We start from the raw sequence: 20,905 nt of genomic DNA on the forward strand, positions 1-20,905 counted from the left end.
GGCAACCACCCCAAGTATTCACCTGAACTCCTTGTGTCCAACCTGTGGTAGTGTTCCCAGCTCATACACACTGTAATTTCTCTCTAACATTGTCATTTTGGTCTTCTTGATAACAAAGGACAAGAACCAAACAACATGCTAAGAGCTTTACGAATGTGACTTCATTTGATCTCCATAACAACCCTGTGGGGGGTAGGGGCTGTTATTATTTCCATTATACAGCTGAGGATCCTGAGGCAGACAAAGAAAGGTTCAGTGACAGACAGGGTTACCTGTCTACCCATGAAGAAATGACTTCCCTATCAGTCTGTGAACCTGTGGTCAAATTTTTGGTCCACATGATCCCCAAAGTGAAAAGTTTCCCTTCTCTGTAATAATACTCCATTCCAATAGCAAGGGTAGGGCTTCTTCCTTATGTTTCCTAGGTTGTAAACCTCCTGGATTTTTTTTAAGAATCATGATATTGGGGCAGCTAGGTGGCACAGTGGATAGAGCACTGGCCCGGGAGTCAGGAGTACCTGGGTTCAAATCTGGGTCCAGACACTTCATAATTACCTAGCTGTGTGGCCTTGGGCAAGCCACTTAACCCCATTTGCCTTGAAAAAACATTGAGTCCTCATGTTCCTGAGATGAAAAGGGCAATACATCAACAGTCATGCTTCCTGAATTTGACTGGACTAGGCTAGTGAGAAAGGGGGTAGGAGATCCCCCCCCAAAAACAACTTTAAAATTTTGGAGAGGTAGAGTCAACAAAAGGTTGGGCTGAGACAATTTTCTGGTTTAAGAAAACTCAAGAGGTTGGCAGGAGAGGTCTGTAACACTGTCCTGAGACCATGAAAGCAATGGTGGGTGGTAACAGTGGTGGTGGTGGTAGTAGTAGCAGGAGCTCTCAGATCACAGATGGGAAGGGGGTCAGATGGCTAGTCAGAACCTTCCTAGAACCCTGCAGGATTCCCCCCCAACACCAACGTTCTCTCCACCCCCCAAGCTGGGTCAGCCAGGGCCTCAGTTCTGACTCTCCTTGGGCTTATAGTTAAGGCAGAGTGGACAGGACAGCAGTGGTTTTCAGTGCCAAGGCTGTTTATATCTCTTATGAGACTCTGACTTGGGGGATGCCAGACTCAGAGAACTAATACACTCCACTCCACCTGAGCCAGCCCCCCCCCCCAAGGGGAGATTTAGACTCTGAGGAGCATCATGAAATTCTAATATAAGGAGGATCATCCTTCATTCTTTCAAGTACCAGAAAAAAGAAGGGGAGAAAATTTGGAAGAAATTGGGGAGGAGGCATCTAAAGGCAGAGACCTTGACCTGGACAAAAGGAAGACCCTGGTGCCCTCTGACCTTACAATTGGTCAGTTCTACATCTTAACTGGAAGTTATGGTGCCCTGTTCTTCTGGGTCACCAACACTATTCCTCTTTCTAGAGCTCCCATGGATCCCCACGAAGAAGACTATTTTTTCTATGTGACCTGCAGTGATGAAGAAGAAGACATTGGCTACTGGCTTGGCTGGGGGAAGTTTTTGACAAGTATGATTGGGAAATGGGAATGGTACCCCTCTATCCTGCCCTCTTTCTTCTTTGGAAAAGTAACCCTTGTTGGGCCAGATAGAAGGGGTGGGGGGTGATAGGTTTTTTTTTCAGATAGTCTCTGCCCAGGAAGAGTTTCCCAGCATTTTTTTTTATCCTGGGGAGGCAGAAACTTAGTTTGCTACATTGGTAGGAGGGTAGGAGAGACAGAAGAAAATGTTCTCTGTATTTGACCAAACATGTTTTTATCATCTGTCCTTGGCAAATCTTCTCTTCCCTCAATATCCCCAGATAGCATTCGATTTTTGGTTTCATTTTAAATATTTCAATTTTTTTCAGTTTTACAATTTTTACCCTAATCTTCCTTCCCTCCCACCCCACAGAAGGCAGTATCTTACTCTTTCCATTGTTTCCATGGGTTACCTTGATCTAAGTTGAATGTGATGAGAGAGAAATCAGATCCTTAAGGAAGAAACATGAAGTATAAGACATAGAAAGATCAGACAATAAGATATGATTTTTTTTTTCTAAATTGAAGGTAATAGTCTTTGATCTTTGTTCAAACTCCCCAATTCTTTCCCTGGATACAGCAGGTATTCTCCTTCACAGACAGCCCCAAATTGTCCCTCGTTGTACTGATGGAATGAGCAAGGCCATCAAGGTTGATCATCAGCCCCTTGTTGCTGTTAGGGTGGACAGTGTTTTTCTGGTTCTGCTCATCTCCCTCAGCATCAGTTCATGCAGGTCCCTCCAGGTTTCCCCCAGATATCATTCTTAAAGGGGAATATGACCCTAGAGTTATAATTGCCATCGCCCAGTTTATTGGGTTTGAATCTCCAGCCTTCACTCAAAAGACAGTCCAGAAAGGCCTGGCGTATGGAGGCTAAGGTTATCATCTCCTTTTTGTCCTTCTCAATGGAGGATTGGGTCTAGGAACCAAAGGGGAAACTTGTTTGGCATTAGGATCCTAACATAGTATTCCTCCTGTCTTCACCCTCCAGGCCAGCTTCCATTCTATGAAATGTCCCAATGGTGGTGAAATCACTAAAGGAGGGGAGGCAGGAGAGATCACTACACTGAATTTATAGAGAATTTTTGTTCCAGCCTCTCTCTGAGTACCTTTTGCTATAGAACCAGAAGCCCTGAACCTAATTAATATTCCCAAATATATATGGGAACCTCCCCTGTCATTACCAAATCCCATTATTCTGGGTGTAGGGGAAGGTGAGGAGGGGGATTAGCTCCTTCCTAGCCTTCTTGCTTCCATGCACACATCAATGGTTGATAAATTCAACTCCCCTGTTGTGTATTCATTCATCAAAGCTACTGGTTAGAATGTTCTGGATCCTGATTTCTTTTGTCAGTTTTGATTATTGCTTTCTTTTGGTAGGAAGGTGGGGGGAGAGGGACAGGGAAAGAGGTATGTGAGATCAGCTATTTGGTTCCCCCTTGGCTTTGTTGGAAACTTGGTCCTCTGGGATGAGGAGACACCTCTCTTTGTCTGGTGTTGTCCTGGTTGCAGGTTCCTGTGTAAATGAGGCAAATAGGGTGAAGTGACTTGTCCAGTGTCACACAGCTAGGAAGTGTCTGAGGTCAGATTTGAACTCAGAAACATCTAGCCACTGCAGCATCACCTAGCTGTGTGGGCAGCTGGGCAGTGCAGGGAATGGCACACAGGCCTTGGCGTCAGGAGGACGAGACTTCGAATCTACCTTCAGACACCAGCTACCTGTATGACCTTGGACAAGTGCCTTTACCCTGATTGCTCACATCCAGGACCATCTCCAGTCATCCTGATCTATATCTGGCCACTGGGCCCAGATGCTCTGGAGGAGAAAGGGAGGCTGGGGACTTAGCACAGCCCCTCCCATCCAATCCAATTTATGAACTTGTCATGGTATCACCTCCCTGATGAGAATGAAGGACAAACATCATGGCCCAGCTGTCCTCTTAAAAACACTTTAAAAGCCTTAAATTGCTCTATAAATGCTCATTATTATTATTATAATTATTGTTTCACATGACAGAATTTGAACTCTCCAAGCTAGCTCCCATCCCTCCATACCCCTCCCCCAGCCTTTGAAGCAGATATTGAAATATTGGTATTACTAATCACATGAGTGGCTGTTGTCCTGGGGCCCAAGCTTTCCACCTTTAGGTCCATTGACCCTGAACTCCGAGCCCCTTTCTCTGATAAATTCCCTTGGGGGAGACATTGTTTCTTTGATCTCTGGGGTAAGGCACTAGGCTAGAACCCTTGGCCAATCTTTGCATGAACAGCTTCCTCAACCCCACTGCAGGCAAACACAAGCCCCAAAGCATTCCCCATTTTCTCACCCACCATTCTGCTCTTTCCTTCGATACCCTAGAAATCTCACCTGCCCCCCACCAAAGGGGCCCTTTCACTACAGCAGTAGCTCCAAATTCCACCTTAGCCATCAATCTTTCAAAGAAAGGCTTGAGGAAGGCCCATTTCTAACCATAGCTGGTCCAAAGCCATGGGAGACTTTCCAGCTCATAGACCTTGGAGATCATCTAGTTTTAGGCCAACCCCTCTATTTCAAAAGTGAGGAAACTGAGTCCCAGAGAATGGAAGGCACCCAGGGGTTGGACTCCAGGTCATTGGACTCCAAATTCAGTGTACTTTCCACCAGTCCCCACTGTTTCCAGGTCAGCAGGGAGACTCCTGACTCAAAGAGGAACGGAGCTTCCCCAGGAGGAGCTGCCCCTGATCCACATATGTAAGAAGCCATGGGGTCTGGAATCTAGGGGATTTCTCGGCTGATCTGACTGGATCTCTAGTCAAGCCTAGATTCATTCATTTGGTAATTGGACAGATTAAACTGTGCATGGAGAGAGGGGGATGCGAGTCTAATTCCTACTGGCTGTGTGACTCTGATCCCCAGGTGACTCCCTAAGACTTGACATCCTTGGATGAGGAGAATTTCTTCATCACTCATTTCAGTGAATGGTTCTGAGCCCCTTTCTCTCCCCCACCCCAGCTCTACCATGTGTATACCAGACTAGAGGCAAAAGGGGGGCCCTTAGCCTGGAATCCAGACCCAGCTCAGAGGCTTGGGCCCTTTGTCGGGAAACAAATGGCATCTTTGCCTTCACTAGCATGTCCCTGATCATTTCTCAACATGTTATTTCGAGAAATCTTCCCAAGGCTCAGCCAGACACTGCCACAGGGGAAGAAGCTGGGGTCTAACCTCCTGGGATGGGGGACCAGCAAGGTGATGGGTGGGTTGTGGTGGGGCCTGAGGATTGAAAAAGAGAGGGACCTCCCAAGAAGTCGCAGCCCCCCTCCACCCTGAGCCTTGGCTTCCCGGAGCGGAGCCGCAACAAAGTATGGTCTTTTTTTCTAGACCTTGGAGCCAAAAGCCGGTATCTTGTACCTTCCTGAACAGCGTGGGTTTCCAGTAAGTGAAAAGGCCTACTGATAACAGTGTTTACTTTGGAGACAAGGGCAGATTAATGTATTTTCTTCCTCCAGAAACTATGTTATCAGGAAAGAAATTCAAGGCCCTTCCTCCTTGTCCATGGCCTCAGCAACTCCAAGGAGACACAGTGTACCTTGCTTAGTGAGGGGATTTGCCAGGACAATGACCATGAGAGGAAAAATATATCATTATAGCCCTGCAGCTCTTCATCTGCCCCTTGGAGCCTTCTGGGCCTTACTTTACCTTGAGCTGTGCTCTTGGTCACGTCCCCCACGTCCCCCTTCCCTGGCTGAGGTAAACAAGTGGGATCCCTTCTCCATGAAGAGGATGGACCTTAATGCCAGCTCATAGACCTTGGAGATCATCTGCTCTCTGGAGAATTCTGGAGGAGAATGCTGCAGTGGCTAGATGTTTCTGAGTTCAAATCTGACCTCAGACACTTCCTAGCTGTGTGACACTGGACAAGTCACTTCACCCTATTTGCCTCATTTACACAGGAACCTGCAACCAGGACAACACCAGACAAAGAGAGGTGTCTCCTCATCCCAGAGGACCAAGTTTCCAACAAAGCCAAGGGGGAACCAAATAGCTGAGCTCACACACCTCTTTCCCTGTCCCTCTCCCCCCACCTTCCTACCAAAAGAAAGCAATAATCAAAACTGACAAAAGAAATCAGGATCCAGAACATTCTAACCAGTAGCTTTGATGAATGAATACACAACAGGGGAGTTGAATTTATCAACCATTGATGTGTGCATGGAAGCAAGAAGGCTAGGAAGGAGCTAATCCCCCTCCTCACCTTCCCCTACACCCAGAATAATGGGATTTGGTAATGACAGGGGAGGTTCCCATATATATTTGGGAATATTAATTAGGTTCAGGACTTCTGGTTCTATAGCAAAAGGTACTCAGAGAGAGGCTGGAACAAAAATTCTCTATAAATTCAGTGTAGAATGCTGGAGAGTTCTGAATGCTTTGAACTCTCCAAGCTAGCTCCCATTCCTCCACACCCCTCCCCCAGCCTTTGAAGCAGATATTGAAATATTGGTATTACTAATCACATGAGTGGCTGTTGTCCTGGGGCCCAAGGGGCCCCTTGGTACTCCAGAGACTTCTCATCTGCAACCTTCAAATAGAACTTTGAATAGAGTGGTCTCTGGTTCTCAACTGTCTTCTATATAATCTCTTATTTGTCTCTTCCTAAAACACACTGTCCCCAACTGGCCACCATATTCTACCTGAAGTCTGAACCAGATGAATGTTAGGGAGTTTGTTGAAACCCCCAGCTCTTGGGAACCGGCACTCTCCAGACACTCTGGCCTTCAGCCACTAAAGAGTGACAGCCATTTCAGGGGAGCTACCAGGCGGGCAGTCCAAGCAGGGTTCTACACATTAGTCAATGGAGAGAAAAACACAGAGAGATTGGAAAAGAAAGACAGCAGGAGCAAGTGAGGAGGAACCTGGGCCAAGAGGAAGCCCGGAGCCTGTGGCCCCATCCATGATGGAACCACATTGGAACCACAGGACCCAGTTCCCCAGTTATGGCATGGCCATGGAAAGCAGGATTTTCTGGCCTCCACAATGGAGGCATCTATTTCAAAGTCTATTCGAAGATGCCTCAAATGTTTTCTTCTGCCCATTCTGCCTTGGGCAGTTGCCAGCCTTGCCCACCTCTAACCCTGGTTCTCATGGGAGGGAAAAACAGAGAAAAGCAGGAGAAAAGAACAGAAAAGGAGGTAAAGAAAAGAAGGGGGTAGAGAGAAGAAGGTGAAGAAGGTTCCATGGAGGAAAGGGAAAGGAACTGAGAAGTCCAAATGGAAGAAGAGGTCGAGGGAGGAACCTCAGCCCAGATTCAAAACCTAGAAGGAAGTTCACTAGTATCCAGTTCAGCCTGTACCCTATCCAATAATTGGCACATGCTGAGACCAGCATCACCTCTTGTCACTACAATCTTTGGACATGGTTTTCCCCCCAGAATCTTGGAAGTTTCTGTCATCAAAAGGCTGCTTTATCTTCTTTATCTTCTGAAAGTAAGTCCCTTTGACTTCCGTAATTCACATGGTGCCCGACCGATGTTCTCAGAGAAGAAGCAGGGCTGCAAGGCCCATCAGGACTCCCCAGAGGGGCTCCCATGTCCACAGGGCTGTGGGAAACACTCTCAGGCCCCCCCATCCCAGGGGCTCTCCCTTGTCAAATCCCATCCTTCAGTCCAGTCTTGGGGAAACCAAGGGAGACAATGGTCCAGTCACCTGGTCAAGCTCCCAGGACAAGGCTATATACTCCATCTGGATGGTGACTTTATCGCTCTGAGTCAAGGAAGCCAGAAGTAATAAACTTTTGCTCACAGGTCTTGTTTGCCTGAATTCCAAGGCTTTGTTTTAAAGAACAGTGCCCCCCCCCCATGCAAGGAATCCATCTCAGGACTGGCTGCAGCCTCTATGGCCGGAGCATTTTTAGCCTCTGTTATTTAGATGGCCAGGGTCAAGGTCTTTGCCTCTGTTTCTTTGTCCCTTTCATGGCTTCACTGATTTAGAACTGAAAGAAATCTCCTTTTAAGAAATAGGGAAACTAAGGCTGAAGGAGATTAAATATCTTGATGGGGGCAGTCAGGTGTTGTTGTTGTGGATAATGTAGTGGTTCTGGAGTCAGGAGAACCTGAGTTCAAATTTGATCTCAGACACTTAACATTGCCTAGCTGTGTGAACTTGGGCAAGTCACTTAACCCCATTGCCTTAGAATAAACAAACAAATAAATAAGGCTCTTGATCAAGATCATCCAAGTGGTATTGGAGGCAGGATTTCTTTGGTCTGGGGGTCATGAACTTGAGGTCAAATCCTGATCCTGTCACTTACTACCCAGACTCAGTTTCCCTTCTCTATAAAATGAAAAGATTGACCTCTAAGGTCCCCTCCACTCAGAACTGTCCTGACAAATTATCAGGTCCTGACAGGGTTGGCTTTTGTCTGAAAAAGCCAGAGCTGAAGCCATTATTTTTTATTTTATTTTATTTAAGGCAATGGGGTTGAGTGACTTGACCAAGGTCCTACAGCTAAGTAATTATTGACTGAGGTCACATTTGAAGTCAGATCCTCCTGACTCCAGGGTTGCACCACCTAGCTGTCCCTGCAGCCATTTTTAACTGGAGAAACTGACATCTCCAAGACTACAACACTGCAGCCTTCTGGGTTGCCATCTCCTCATCTTTGTGAGTCCCCTAGGTGTCTTCCAGATCCTCAGCCTACATGTTGGGTTCTCTTGGCGGGGGAGGGGGGCCCAACGAGTGCATGCTAGATTGCAAACTGGAAGGCCATCAAATTCAGCGCCTTGTTTTGCAGATGAGGAAATTGAGGCCTAGTGACTTGTCTGAAGTTATCCAGGTAATAAGGGACCAAGGTAGGATTTGCACCCAAAGCCTCTAATGCCCAGCCTAATTCTTTCCCTCCCTTTGTGCTCCCTTATTGTCTGGTCAGCCAAGAAACACAATGAGTTCGAAGGAAAGGTAATTACTGCGACAAGGTAAACCTTTCCTTCCTCCTCCCTGCCCCCACAAGCACCTCAGCTGTCCTTTCCATCAACATACACCCTCTTGGGGGTGTGATGCAGTGGACAGAGCACCGGCCCTGGAGTCAGTGGGACCTGAGTTCAAATCCGACCTCAGACATTTCATAATGACCTTGGCAAATCACTGAACTGCATTGCCTTGCAAGAAAAAAAGAAGAAGAAGAAGAAGAAAATACACCTTATGGGTCAAGGAGAGATGTCCAGGGAACAGAGCCTTGACTGTCTCTCTCTCAGTGTGGAGAGCCCCGCCTAAAAGCGGGGAGGGGAAGCTGGGTGGTGTAGTGAATAGAGTACCAACTCTGGAGTCAGGAGGACCTGAGTTCAAATTTGGCCTTAGACAATCATTACCTAGCTGTATGACCTTGGGCAAGTCACTTAACCCCATTTCCTTGTAAAAAAAACAGCAAAAAATACTTTTAGAAAAAAATGGTGGGGGGAAGCCACAGCCAGCAGGGTATCCACCCTTCCAATTGCCACATGGAACCCCAGGAAGGTCCTCAAGTCTTCGCACATTTGGACCAAAAATCAGTTTAAGCCAAAATGGGGAAGAGACAAACCTGGGCATCGCTGCCCGAGCAATGGGTTCTTTGGTCAGGGAAGAACTGCAAATAGGCCTCAAATACATGCACACAAACATGCTCCCACACTACCCACCTCACACACACACATGCAGGCCATGTCCAGTCACATACATACAAACAATACATGCACATGACAAAATCCACAACTACATGCATCACACAGACACATGCAAAATAGCCGGAACTCAAAGACAACATAATATCCCACTGACACGCCACAGAGGCAGAGAGAAAGCCCCCACAGAGCGAACGAACCCCCACGTCCAGCTGCATCGTACTCTTACACCAAAAACACATGAAGACCTGTGTCCCTCAGACACATGCAAAAACATTGCTCATAGTCCATACAAGAACAACACAGCATTCCCAGAGACACACAATCATACACACATGTCCTGCACAGCACAACCAAACACAACACAAGGCCATGTGCCACACGTGCTGTGCACGTTCATGATAGGCATACATGCTCACACACACACGCACACACACACACACACACACACACACGGATGTGCATGTTCCTGTACACATGATGAGAGCCAGGTCTGGCCAGCCTATGTGGAATGAGGGAGATAGAGTTCAATGTTCCATAAAATGACAATGAACTTTGGTCACTGGGCCCCCCCCCAGTCTCCCTCTGACACTTGTTCCCTTGAACGTAACCCACAAAGAGGGGGGGCACTCTACCACCTCCAGCAATGTGTAAGAATGCCCTTGCAAGATCCACCTGGATGGCCTTGCTCATTCCCTCAGTGCCACAATCAGGGACAATTCTGGGGTATCTGCCATGGAGAAGGCCACCTGTATCTAGAGCAAGAACTGTGGAGTTGGAACAAAGACCAAGGACTATTCCCTTTAATTTAGAAAAAACCATATCTTATTGTCTGATCTTGCTCTCTCTTATACTTTATGTTTCTTCCTTAAGGATCTGATTTCTCTGTCATCACATTCAGTTTGAATCAGTGTATACCATGGAAGCAATGTAAAGACAGGCAAATTGCCTTCTGTGGGGGGTGGGGGGAGGGAAGTGAGATTGGGGGGGAATTGTAAAACTCAAAATAAATAAAATCTTTAAAATATCAAAAAAGAAAGAAAGAATGCCCTTTCACCTCCAAGGCAGCTGAACCTGGGCCTACCTCCAAAGAGCCTAGGTTACTAGACACCTTCCAGGGTGTCCTCAGTTTAGTCCTTCTTCCCACAACTTCAGTTTCCTCTTCTGAAAACAGGGGCTAGAAAATATCCCAAATGCCTTGTCCTCTAAATCCAAAGGCCTATGAGAGTTCATCTGGCCAGAACTCTCTTTTGTAGGGTGACATTTTGCTTTGCCAATTACATGCTGGGAAAGGTTTCCACTACTTGCATATTTCTAAGTGACCAATTTTGCTAGCACCCTCCCTTCCCACCCCTCTGCTCTCAGCAGCAGTCCAGAGTTTACAGATGAGTCATTTTGTGTACGAAGAATTAGAACTAAGGGGAAAGAAAGATAACCGTAGGATGGGAAGGAAGAACATAAGAGAAATTTTGAAAATGTGAAAAATCCCTTCAGATTCTAAGGGGTTTTGGTTTGTGTTTCTTTATTGTCCTCTGGATATGGATGACATTGTCCATAGCTGGTCTCCTAAGAGTGTCTCAGCTCTCTGAACTACTGAGGAAAGCTGCTTCCATCAGGGTTGATCAGCTCACAGTGTTGTGGTTCATGTGGACAGTGTTCTCTTGGTGCTGCTCCCTTCACTCTGCCTCGGTTCCTGTAATTCGTTCCATGCTGTCAACCATTCGTAGTATCTTTTAAAACATTAGTATTCCATAGTATTCATAGGCCATAACTTGTTCAGCCATTCCCCAGTGAATGGGCATCCCCTCAATTTCCAATTCTTTGCCACCACAAAAGGCTGCCTAGTTACACAGTGCCAGGGTTACTGTGGGGGACCCCAAAGACAGCAGCAGGGACAATGAGTGTCTAATGGAGAGGAACAGGCCATGGGCTGAGAACAAGCCCCACTCCAAAGAAACAGATGGGGCCAGTCCTGAACCTTAAAGCTATCAAACCTCTGTCCCTAATTTTACAGAGGGAGAACCTAAGCCAAGACTGGGGAGGGGGAGGGCGAGTCACTTGCCCAAGATCACATAGAGAGGTAAGGTTTGAACAGTAGTCCTCTGACCTCAGAGATATGAGATTGGAAGGTGAAGGAGACACGTGAGAAGGGGATGATCTGGCAGCTGACAGTAGGAAACCCCAAGATTAACAGCAGAAAGAGCCCATGCTTGAAAAAGAGGACCTATCCCCAAAATTCCAGATGTGGTAAAGTGAGGATGGAGACAGGGAGAAAGATGGGGATAGGACTGGAGAGGCAGTGTCCCTCTGGATTGGGTGCCATGCCAGAAGCCTGTAGGTCTGGCCTCGGGGTAAAGGCTCTTCTCTCTTTTCTTTTTAGATTTTTTTTTTTTGCAAGGCAATGGGGTTAAGTGACTTGCCCAAGGCCACACGGCTAGGTAATTATGAAGTGTCTGAGGCCAAATTTGAACTCAGGTCCTCCTGACTCCAGGGCCGGTGCTCTCTCCACTGTGCCACCTAGCCACCCCTAGGGCTCTTCTTTCTGACCTTGGGTGGGAAAAGCAAGCTGCTGGGGGGCATTCTTTTCCAAAGGACCTTAACTACCTCCAGGGCTGAATCTTCCTCCCTTTGGAATGTTGCCTCAACTGCTTGCCCCAATCCACTTTGCAATTTTGCCCAAGGCAGAAGGGGCCCAATGGACTTTCCATTGCCTTGAAAAACCTCCCTCCCCCCACACCTCCTCATTTGTCCCATCCTTCAGAGCCAGACCCAAGTCCCACCTGGTCATTGTGGTCGTGGGCCACCTCCTTCCAGATTGGGGTGGGGGTGCACTCACTGGCACACAGAGTCTGTCACTGGAGAATAAGAGGAAGGGGAGTTTTTTCCAAGGGGAAAAAGACCAAGGCTCCCAGTTTCCCCCCTTATTCAGCCCCTGTGTGAACCCTTCCAATCCAGGGGCCACAGGCTGGGTTAGATGTTTGTTACTCTAAGCCTCAGTTTTCCTACCACTGGAGGCCCTTCAGGTTCAACCTTGGAAGACTACCTAGCTAGCACCTGCGTAATGATGCCCCCAAGGCTCTTCTGGTCTCTTAGGAGGAAACTTAACAAGGGAGAGTGAGGTGTATGGAGATGACCAAATTCTACTAAGCAAGGTGTCCCCAAAGTCTCAGTGCAATTTTAAGCTTTAATAACTACAACATTCAAGTGGATTCATCCTACCAAAGTTTAGAACATGATACCAAATGATGACCACAGTATCTCCGAGTTGAATGGGATCTCGGAGGCTTCTGTTAGGATCCCCATCTCAACAAGAATCCAGTCACCATCATCCCTGACAAATGCTCTGTGAAGAGGGAGAAGAAATGGGTTCGGGGTCTACCCACCAACTGGCTGCATCATAAACCCTGGAAGAGGTGGCAAATCCAGGCCCTTGTCTTACCAGACAGTGAGCAGCATAGGGGAGAACTGAACCAGGCCTCTAACTCCACTGACCTTATCATGCTGCTCCAGAAACCAGATGAGCCTCAGTTTCCTCATTTGTAAAACAGGGCTAAGAATAGCAGGGAGTGTAAGTCCCTGAGAAAATCCTGTGGTAAAGGCTTCGTATACTAATGTTGCTACTTTTCAAGGCAGCCACTGGTTACTTGGGGAGATGTTCCCATGCTAAGAAATCCTTTTGCCTTGAAATGGAAAGTTATTATTTCTTCTGTTGCATCTTCTCCAACTGTTCCCAACAAAGCCAAGTAAGTCCTCCCTCACTGATAACCCTTTGGATCTCTAGCCTGTTCTCATGTATCTATTTCAGTCCTAACCACCAGCTCCTTAGTCTTCTCTTATCCAAACTAACCACCCCCAGATCCATAGACTGAGCCTCATTTCTAGCCCGATCTCAGCCCTCCACCATCAGTCATTCTTAAAACGGGATGCCCAGACACTAATACATCATTGCGGGAACTATGAACTCATCCAGCCTTTCTGGAGAGCAATTTGGAATTAGGCCCAAAGGGCAATACACATGTGCATCCCCTTTAATCCAGCAATACTACTGGGCCTATACCCTGAAGAGATGAGGAAAAAGGATAAAAACCTCACTTGTACAAAAATATTCATAGCAGTCCTGTCTGTGGTGGCAAAGAACTGGAAATCAAGTCAATGTCCTTCAATTGGGGAATGGCTTAGCAAGCTGTGGTCTATGTATGTCATGGAACACTATTGTTCTATTAGAAACCAGGAGGGATGGGAATTCAGGGAAGCCTGGAGGGATTTGCATGAACTGATGCTGAGCGAGATGAGCAGAACCAGAAAAACACTGTACAACCTAACAGCAACATGGGGGCAATGACTAACCTTGATGGACTTGCTCGTTCCATCAGTACAACAATCAGGGACAATTTTGGGCTGTCTGCGATGGAGAATACCATCTGTATCCAGAGAAAGAACTGTGGAGTTTGAACAAAGACCAAGGACTATTCCCTTTAATTTAGAAAAAAAACTGATACCTTATTGTCTGATCTTGTTATCTCTTATACTTTTTGTTTCTTCCTTAAGGATCTGATTTCTCTCTTATCACACTCAATTTGGATCAACGTATACCATGGAAACAATGGAAAGACTGACAAATTGCCTTCTGGGGGGGGGAGCAAGATTAGGGGGAAAATTGTAAAAAAAAATGGATAAATAAATTTAATTAAAAAAGAGAAATAATTTTGTTTTTAAAAAAAGGACTAGCAGACTGCCTTCCATGGGATGTGGGGAGGGGAGCCAGATTAGGGGGAAATTGTAAAACTCAAAATAAGTAATATCTCTATAAAAAATAGGGTGCCCAGAAGTAAACACATCCCACAAACTGATCTGACCAGAGTGGAGGACAGCAAGGGTGATCACTTCCTCCATTCCTACCTAGTAAAAATGCAGTCAAACAGCAGCCGGTTGACTAACCTCAAGTCCCAAGATATTTGTAAATATGTGATCCTATGATTCCATTTCATCTACATGTCTGATAGGATGTTTACTACATGCCTCCAGTCTCCCTTGTTGGAATTTGTTTTCTTGCTCATTCATCTTAATGAACCAAATCATCTGGATACTGATTAACAGGAAAGGCCAGCTCTGGACACAGCCTGAAGCATTGTTAGCAAGGAAAAAAATCAGATAATGCAATGGGGATTCAGATTGGTTTCCAATCAGATAGGAAAGAAGAGTTCAAAGCCAGGACACTGAACCCACCTACTTTTGGCAGAACCTTTTCAAATGGGATCAGAAGTCCCAAAACAACAAAAATCCGGAAAAAGCCAGGCCTTAGAGCGCCAGGAACATTTTGTCATTTGTCTCTCTTATCCCGAGACCTCGGGATCCCAAACTGGATCCAATGAAGAGTTGAAAGAGGGCCAAAATGACTGTTGGCAAAGATTTTTTGTGGAACCAAGAGCTTGGGATTCATCAGAAGGCAAGGGGAAAAATAAAATCTGACCTAAGCTTCAGTGTGACTCTCCAGGAGTGAACAAGGAAGGGCAGCAATCAAAGACAGCCCCCCCCAAAAAAAAGCAGAGATACTTATGCCTACTGAACAGTGAACATCAGGGTCTGATCAGGAATTGGGTGCCTGCCAGCCACAGGCTCCAATGATAGCATCTGTTAGGACCAGAAAAGGAATGGAGGAAGTAGTTACATGTTCCCAAGGATGCCAATGTAGGATCTGATGCAAGAAAACCCTATCATACCTTTCAGATTGGTTAAGGGCTCAAAAAAGGGGAAATGATCAATGTTGGAGGAAAATTGAGACACTAATGCATTGTTGGTGGAATTGTGAATTGATCCAGCCACCCTGGAGAGCAATTTGGAACTCTGCTTATCGATACAACTGTGCAAACCCTTTAATCCAGGGGTCCCAAAGATCCCAAAGAGATCATAAAAACCAAGTCTCCTATGTTCAAAAATATTTACAACAGTTCTTTTTGTGGTGGCATAGTATTGGAAATTGAGGGAATGTCTACTGGAGAATGACTGAACAAGTTATGGCATATGAATGTGATGGAGTGCTACTGTTCTAAGAGAAGTCAGGAATGGTCGGACTTTAGAGAAGCATGGAAAGACTCGTATGAGCTGATGCTGTGTGAAGGGAGCAGAACCAAGAGATCATTGTCCCCATTAACCACAACACTGTGAGATGATCAGCTCTGCTGGATGCAGCCAGCTCTTCTCAGCAGATCAGAGATCAAGGCAACTCCTGAGCAACCTGCTATGGACAATGCTATCCACATCCAGAGAAAAAACTAGGGAATCTGAATGCAGAGCAAAACAGATCATGTTCACTTGTTTCAAACTTTTGTTTTTCCTTTCTTTCTCATTTTTTCTCCCTTAGTTCAAATTCCTCTTTCACCACACGACTAACATGGATTATGTTAAACATGATTATTCACCTACAACTTTTGCCACATTGTTTACCATCATGGGGAAGGGAGAGGAAGAGACGCTGGTACAAAAATGTGTACCTCATAAACTTGCAAATGAATGAGTGCTGAAAACTACCTTTGCCTGTAGCTGCAAAAACGAAAGTCCATTAAAAAAAAAAAAAAGGAAAGGAGGGGCGGCTAGGTGGCGAAGTGTTATCCGGCCCTGGAGTCAGGAAGGAGTACCTGGGTTCAAATCTGATCTCAGACACTTAATAATTACCTAGCTGTGTGTCTTTGGGCAAGCCTTGCTTTGCCTTGAAAAAATCTAAAAAAAAAAAAAAGGAAAGGGAAAAAACCCTCTTCAACTCTCTCTCTCTCTCTGTCTCTATCTCTCTGTTTCTCTCCATGTCTCTGTCTCTCTGTCTCTCTCTCTTTCTCTCTGTCTCTATCTCTTTCTGTCTCTCTCTGTCTCTTTGTCTCTGTCTCTTTCTGTCTCTCTCTGTCTCTGTCTCACTCTGTCTCTATCTCTCTGTCTCTCTCAGTCTGTCTGTCTGTCTCTCTCTTTCTGTCTCTATATCTGTCTCCATCTCTCTGAATCTCTGTCTCTGTGTGTCTGTCTCTCTATCTCTGTCTCTGTCTCTGTGTCTCTCTGAATCTCTCTTTGTCTCTCTCTAACTGTCTCTGTTTCTCTTTCTTTCTTTCTTTCTTTCTTTCTTTCTTTCTTTCTTTCTTTCTTTCTTTCTTTCTTCCTTCCTTCCTTCCTTCCTTCCTTCCTTCCTTCCTTTCTTCCTTTCTTTCTTCCTTTCTTTTTTCTTTCTTGTTGGTGGAGTTGGGAATTGGTCCAATCATTCTGGAAAGTAATTGGGAACCAGAATACAAAAGCTGAAAATGGCCCAAATGGTCATATCTTTTGACTCAGACTCCCGACTCTGCCTATGCCCCAAGGGGGCCAGAAATAGAAAGGATCCGCAGAAACCAAAGTATTCATAGAAGCACTTTCTCAAAGGGCAACAAAGTCAATGCAGTTGATTGGGGACTACCCAGAAAAATTGTGGTACTTGACTGTGATTGTAGAGCAGCTACAACACAGCTCCAAGGAAAGGTTTCTGCAAATTAATGCAAACAAAGCAGGTAACACCTCCAACAATGGACAGGGAAAGAACAAAGGGATCCTTCCTAAATGCTGGGTCATTCTCCCCCCCAAATTTGACCTGGGGAAACTCGAGCTGAGGAGACACCCTCCTGCCCTTCCTGGGAGAGTCTATTCTGGTGGGGTTGACTGATGTCCCTGATTGCCCAAGGCTTTTTTTCTCCTTTTCTAGTCTCTGCTATAAGGGAGGACTCTCTGGATTGAGGAAAGAGATGAGCAGAAATGAAAAGGATGCATTTCAAAAAGAATCTGTTCCCTCCTGTTCTTGGCTGGTGGTTGCCTGGACTTTGCCCACCTCCCCACCCACCCCCTGCAGTGACAGGGAGGCCTTTCCTAGCCTTCTTGAGCCCAGGGCTTTCTCTTGGAACTTCAAGCCACATTCAGTAAGATGTTCTATGTCAGACTGCCGGGCAAAGAGAATTCAGAGACATAAAAGAACCGTTTGGTCCAACTTCTGTTTTTTGGCCCTCCATGAGTCCCCTTCCCTCTTCCATATGAGCCTCCCCACAGGGCTTTGAAAGGGCTACCAAAGCTCCCCAGTTTCTTTCTTCTGGTGGAACCACCTTGGTTCCTGCAACCATTTGCCTAGGCCATGGGCCTCAGTTCCATTGCCTTGAACTGAAGAGTTGGGGGGGGGGGAAGCCTGAGCCTAAGCAGATGAGCCAAGGGAAGATAAGCAAGCCATACACTTTGGAGTGCCACAGTCATCTGGGGGCCAGCTTCCTGAGGAGGCTCAGCAGAGGCAGTCAGCCAGTGCTTTTGTCTTACACCTCTTCCACATCACCCCCGTGGCCCAGCCAAACCAGGCAACTCCCTAGCTCTGGATCCAGCCTCCAGGGTCTTGTTCAACCTGTTCACCCTCCCCACTCTAAATCCTTAAAATTCTTTCACTCCTTCCTTTAGGGCAAAAGTTCTTGCGTGGGTTCTAGAGTCTGGGAAATCTTTGGACTTCTCAGAATGAGGTTTTTGAATGCATAGCATCAAAGTCCAGGCAGGCTTCCCAGATCACCACCTCTTCCCATGAGTTCTCTTCTCTTGGAAATTCCTGTGCTTGCCCTGAATTGCAGGCCTTGACTGGGAGAGGACTTGCCCTCCCCAAGACTCAAAGCGCCTCCTTTTCTCACACCTCATACAGAGTAAAGCACTGAGCAAACAAGAACAGAGCCCAGGGGGTCCCAGTCCACAAACTGGAAGGACCTCTGAAATCATTGAGCCTAACTCCTACATTATACAGATAAGGAAACTGAGGCCAGAGGACAAAGGAACTGCCCAGGGTTATACTGGTAGGAAGTGACAGAGCCAGGGTATGAACCATCCAGAGGCCACAGAATGTGAGAGTTGGAAGGGGCCCAAGGACATATGCCCCCCAGGAATGGGCTAGATGGCAAGAGAAATAGATTCGGGGGGGGGGGGCGGCTAGGTGGCACAGTGGATAAAGCACCGGCCCTGGAGTCAGGAGGACTTGAGTTCAAATCCGATCTCAGACACTTAATAATTACCTAGCTAAGTGGCCTTGGGCAGCCACTTAACTCCATTTGCCTTGCAAAAACCTAAAAACAAACAAACAAACAAAAAACAAATAAAAAAAAACAAAAAAAAAAGAAAGAAAAAAGAAATAGATTTGGGCATGATGATGGAGCTGAAAGGACTAAATGACTTTTGAGTGCTTCCAGATCCACTGAAGGTGACAAATCTGGAAGGGTCCAGAATAGACCAAAGTGCTGGGGTGGAAATGATCCTTTCTTTCATCTCTGAGGGTTGGAGCCTGGAAGAGGGGAGGGGGAGGGGAAGAAGGAGGGAGAAAGACAAGACCCAGTTTGCTTTCTAAAGAGAATGAGGGTAGGTCCAATGTCACTGAGCAAGTCATCTGGTTGATAGCAATTCCCAGGGAAGACACTTTTCATTCAGTGGTCACTGCCATGACACTTCTCTATGAAAGTCAGATCGGAAATCTCCCTTGGCTTTGGACCCCACCTTATGGCCCCCCAACCAAAAAACCTGAGACACCAAGACTTTACCCTGGCTTCAGGCTGAGACTTTCCAGCAGCTCCCTTGTCCTATAGTCCCAGTACATCTCGACAGCCCCGATGTAGTATCTCCGGGTAACACAGAGGCCCTCCTTCAGGAGACAGAGAAGAAAACTGGCCAGGAGCAGGCTCCCCTTCATGTTAGGAAAGAATGCAAGTTGCAAGCCAGATGGATGGTGATTCAGCCACAAAAGAGAAAACGGCTCTCAGATTGGGCAAAAGCTCTGCTGGGCTCCCAGCACCCTCCAGGGCCAGAAGCAGCAGCCCCAAGGTGGAACCACTTTTCGCTCTACAGGGCAGTCAGAGAAGGAAAGGCCTGTGGGGGGCCAAGCTGCAGGGCTCCTGTGGTTTTCCAGGACACCTCACTGGCCTGTCTGCCTTCTTGAAAACAAGCCAAGCTTGATCCAGAGGAGAGGAAGGAAGAGCTCAGGGGGAAAGCAGGAAAGAGGAGCCCTGGCCCCCACCATGCCACTGTCAAATCTCCCTTTTACCACTTTCCGCAGGACTTCCCAGAAGCAGCCCTATGCTGGCGGCAGAGCCAGACGGTTCAGCTGGCAAAAGGTCCGACTGGGAAAGGGTCCCTAGACAAACGAACAAGCTGCAGATGGAGAGATTGGGATTTTACTGGCCTCATCTGCTCCCTTGGTTTAGCTGATGCTGGGAAGTGAACCGTTGAATTCAGTCCAAAGCTAACCTCCTCCCATATGTATACTTGAGGCAGGGGAGTAATGGTGGTGGGGAAAAAAAGGAAAACCTATTGGCCTGCGATAGGGTTCAAATGGAAGTCAATCATTGGAACATGCAGAATAACACTTCCAGCCTTCTCCCACTCTAGTCATAATAGCAGGCTATTTTGGCACACATCTTATTACCTACACTTTACAGCTAAAATGTCTCAGGCTGTATTTGAACTCAGGTCTTCCTGCCTCCAGGCCTGGAGCTCTCTCCACTGTAGCCCAACACGATAAAGTATTATTGGTTCTACATCACTTTCGTTCTTCTATGAAATGGTAGAAAACTTCACTCTTAAGTGATACTGAGCAGATCACCCCCCTCTCCGGATCTTGGTTTTCACATCTGTAAAACGGCCTCAGTGTGGCTCTAGATCAATGATCCTGAGAGTCCCAGGGACAGCTGCTGGATGACCTGAAGAAATTTGAGGTCACATCATTTTAGAAAATGCTCCTTTGGGGAGGCTTTTTTCACTAGGTGCCAGATGGACACAAAGGTGGGTGAGAGGATCTGAAAGGGGGTTGGCAAGAGCTCGTAGCAGAGGGCTAGGCCTTCCTACAGTCCATACCACAACTCAATGAGTGGATGAAAACAATTTGTTCCAACGGCCAGGAAAGCCAGTGAAAGCAGGCTCTGTGAAGGATTTCGAGCTCAGTCAGGTACCTGAGACACCAAGGTCATCCACTGCATCCTAGGTTGTGGCCAATTGTCTTGACTCAGTTTTGTCATGGATCTTGATGACTCTATTTTTTTTTTTTTTAGGTTTTTGCAAGGCAATGGGATTAAGTGGCTTGCCCAAGGCCACACAACTAGGTAATTATTAAGTGTCTGAGACCAGATTTGAACCCAGGTCCTCCTGACTCCAGGGCCGGTGCTCTATCCACTGCGCCACTGAGCCTCCCCCCCTCGACGACGCTGGAAGAGAGTGAGTCCGATGACTGTGCCAGTCTGCCTCATTTCCCTCCAATTTACAAACAAGTCACATCATTCCCTGGCAAAACAGTGCCATCATTAGAGCAGAGATACTGGATTTAGGTCAGGAATGTGGGGCTGGTTCAATATGAGGAAAACTAGAAACCTAATCGGCCACATTCATAACAAAACCCCACAAAGCAATATGATTATTTCCATAGAGGCAGAACTACTGACAAAACCAGGTCCCATTCTTGTTCAAAGCAACCCATCAGCACAGAAATAATCAGAACTTTCCTTAGAGTGACAAACAGCATCTACAACCACAAGCCAGAATTATCTGTAATGGCCGTAACTTATATGCCTTTCCCATAGGATCAGGAGTGAAGCAAGGATGTCTACTGTCCACACTGGACTAGAAACACACAAGAAGCAGACATTAAAGGAACAAACACGGGCCAAAAGGAAAGAAAACTCTTCCTTTGCATACGAGATGATGTTTTACATAGAGGACCTTAGA

General features: G+C 46.6%; 1 protein-coding gene across 3 annotated transcripts in view; it reads right to left on the reverse strand.

Moving 5' to 3' along the window:
• Positions 1-19,237, reverse strand: part of F8 (coagulation factor VIII) — a 114,237-nt gene extending 95,000 nt beyond the window's left edge. For 2 of the 3 annotated variants that reach the window (XM_074208207.1, XM_074208205.1), the window contains exon 1: positions 18,733-19,236. In XM_074208207.1, the coding sequence (XP_074064308.1) occupies positions 18,733-18,881 (149 nt within the window). In that variant the 5' untranslated portion in view covers positions 18,882-19,236. Of the gene's footprint in view, positions 1-18,732 lie in introns of all 3 variants that reach the window. The other variant, XM_074208206.1, reaches the window with a different exon arrangement.
• Positions 19,238-20,905: the final 1,668 nt, after the last annotated feature.

This window comes from Macrotis lagotis, chromosome X, assembly GCF_037893015.1.
Source record: "Macrotis lagotis isolate mMagLag1 chromosome X, bilby.v1.9.chrom.fasta, whole genome shotgun sequence".
Lineage (NCBI taxonomy): Eukaryota > Metazoa > Chordata > Mammalia > Peramelemorphia > Peramelidae > Macrotis > Macrotis lagotis.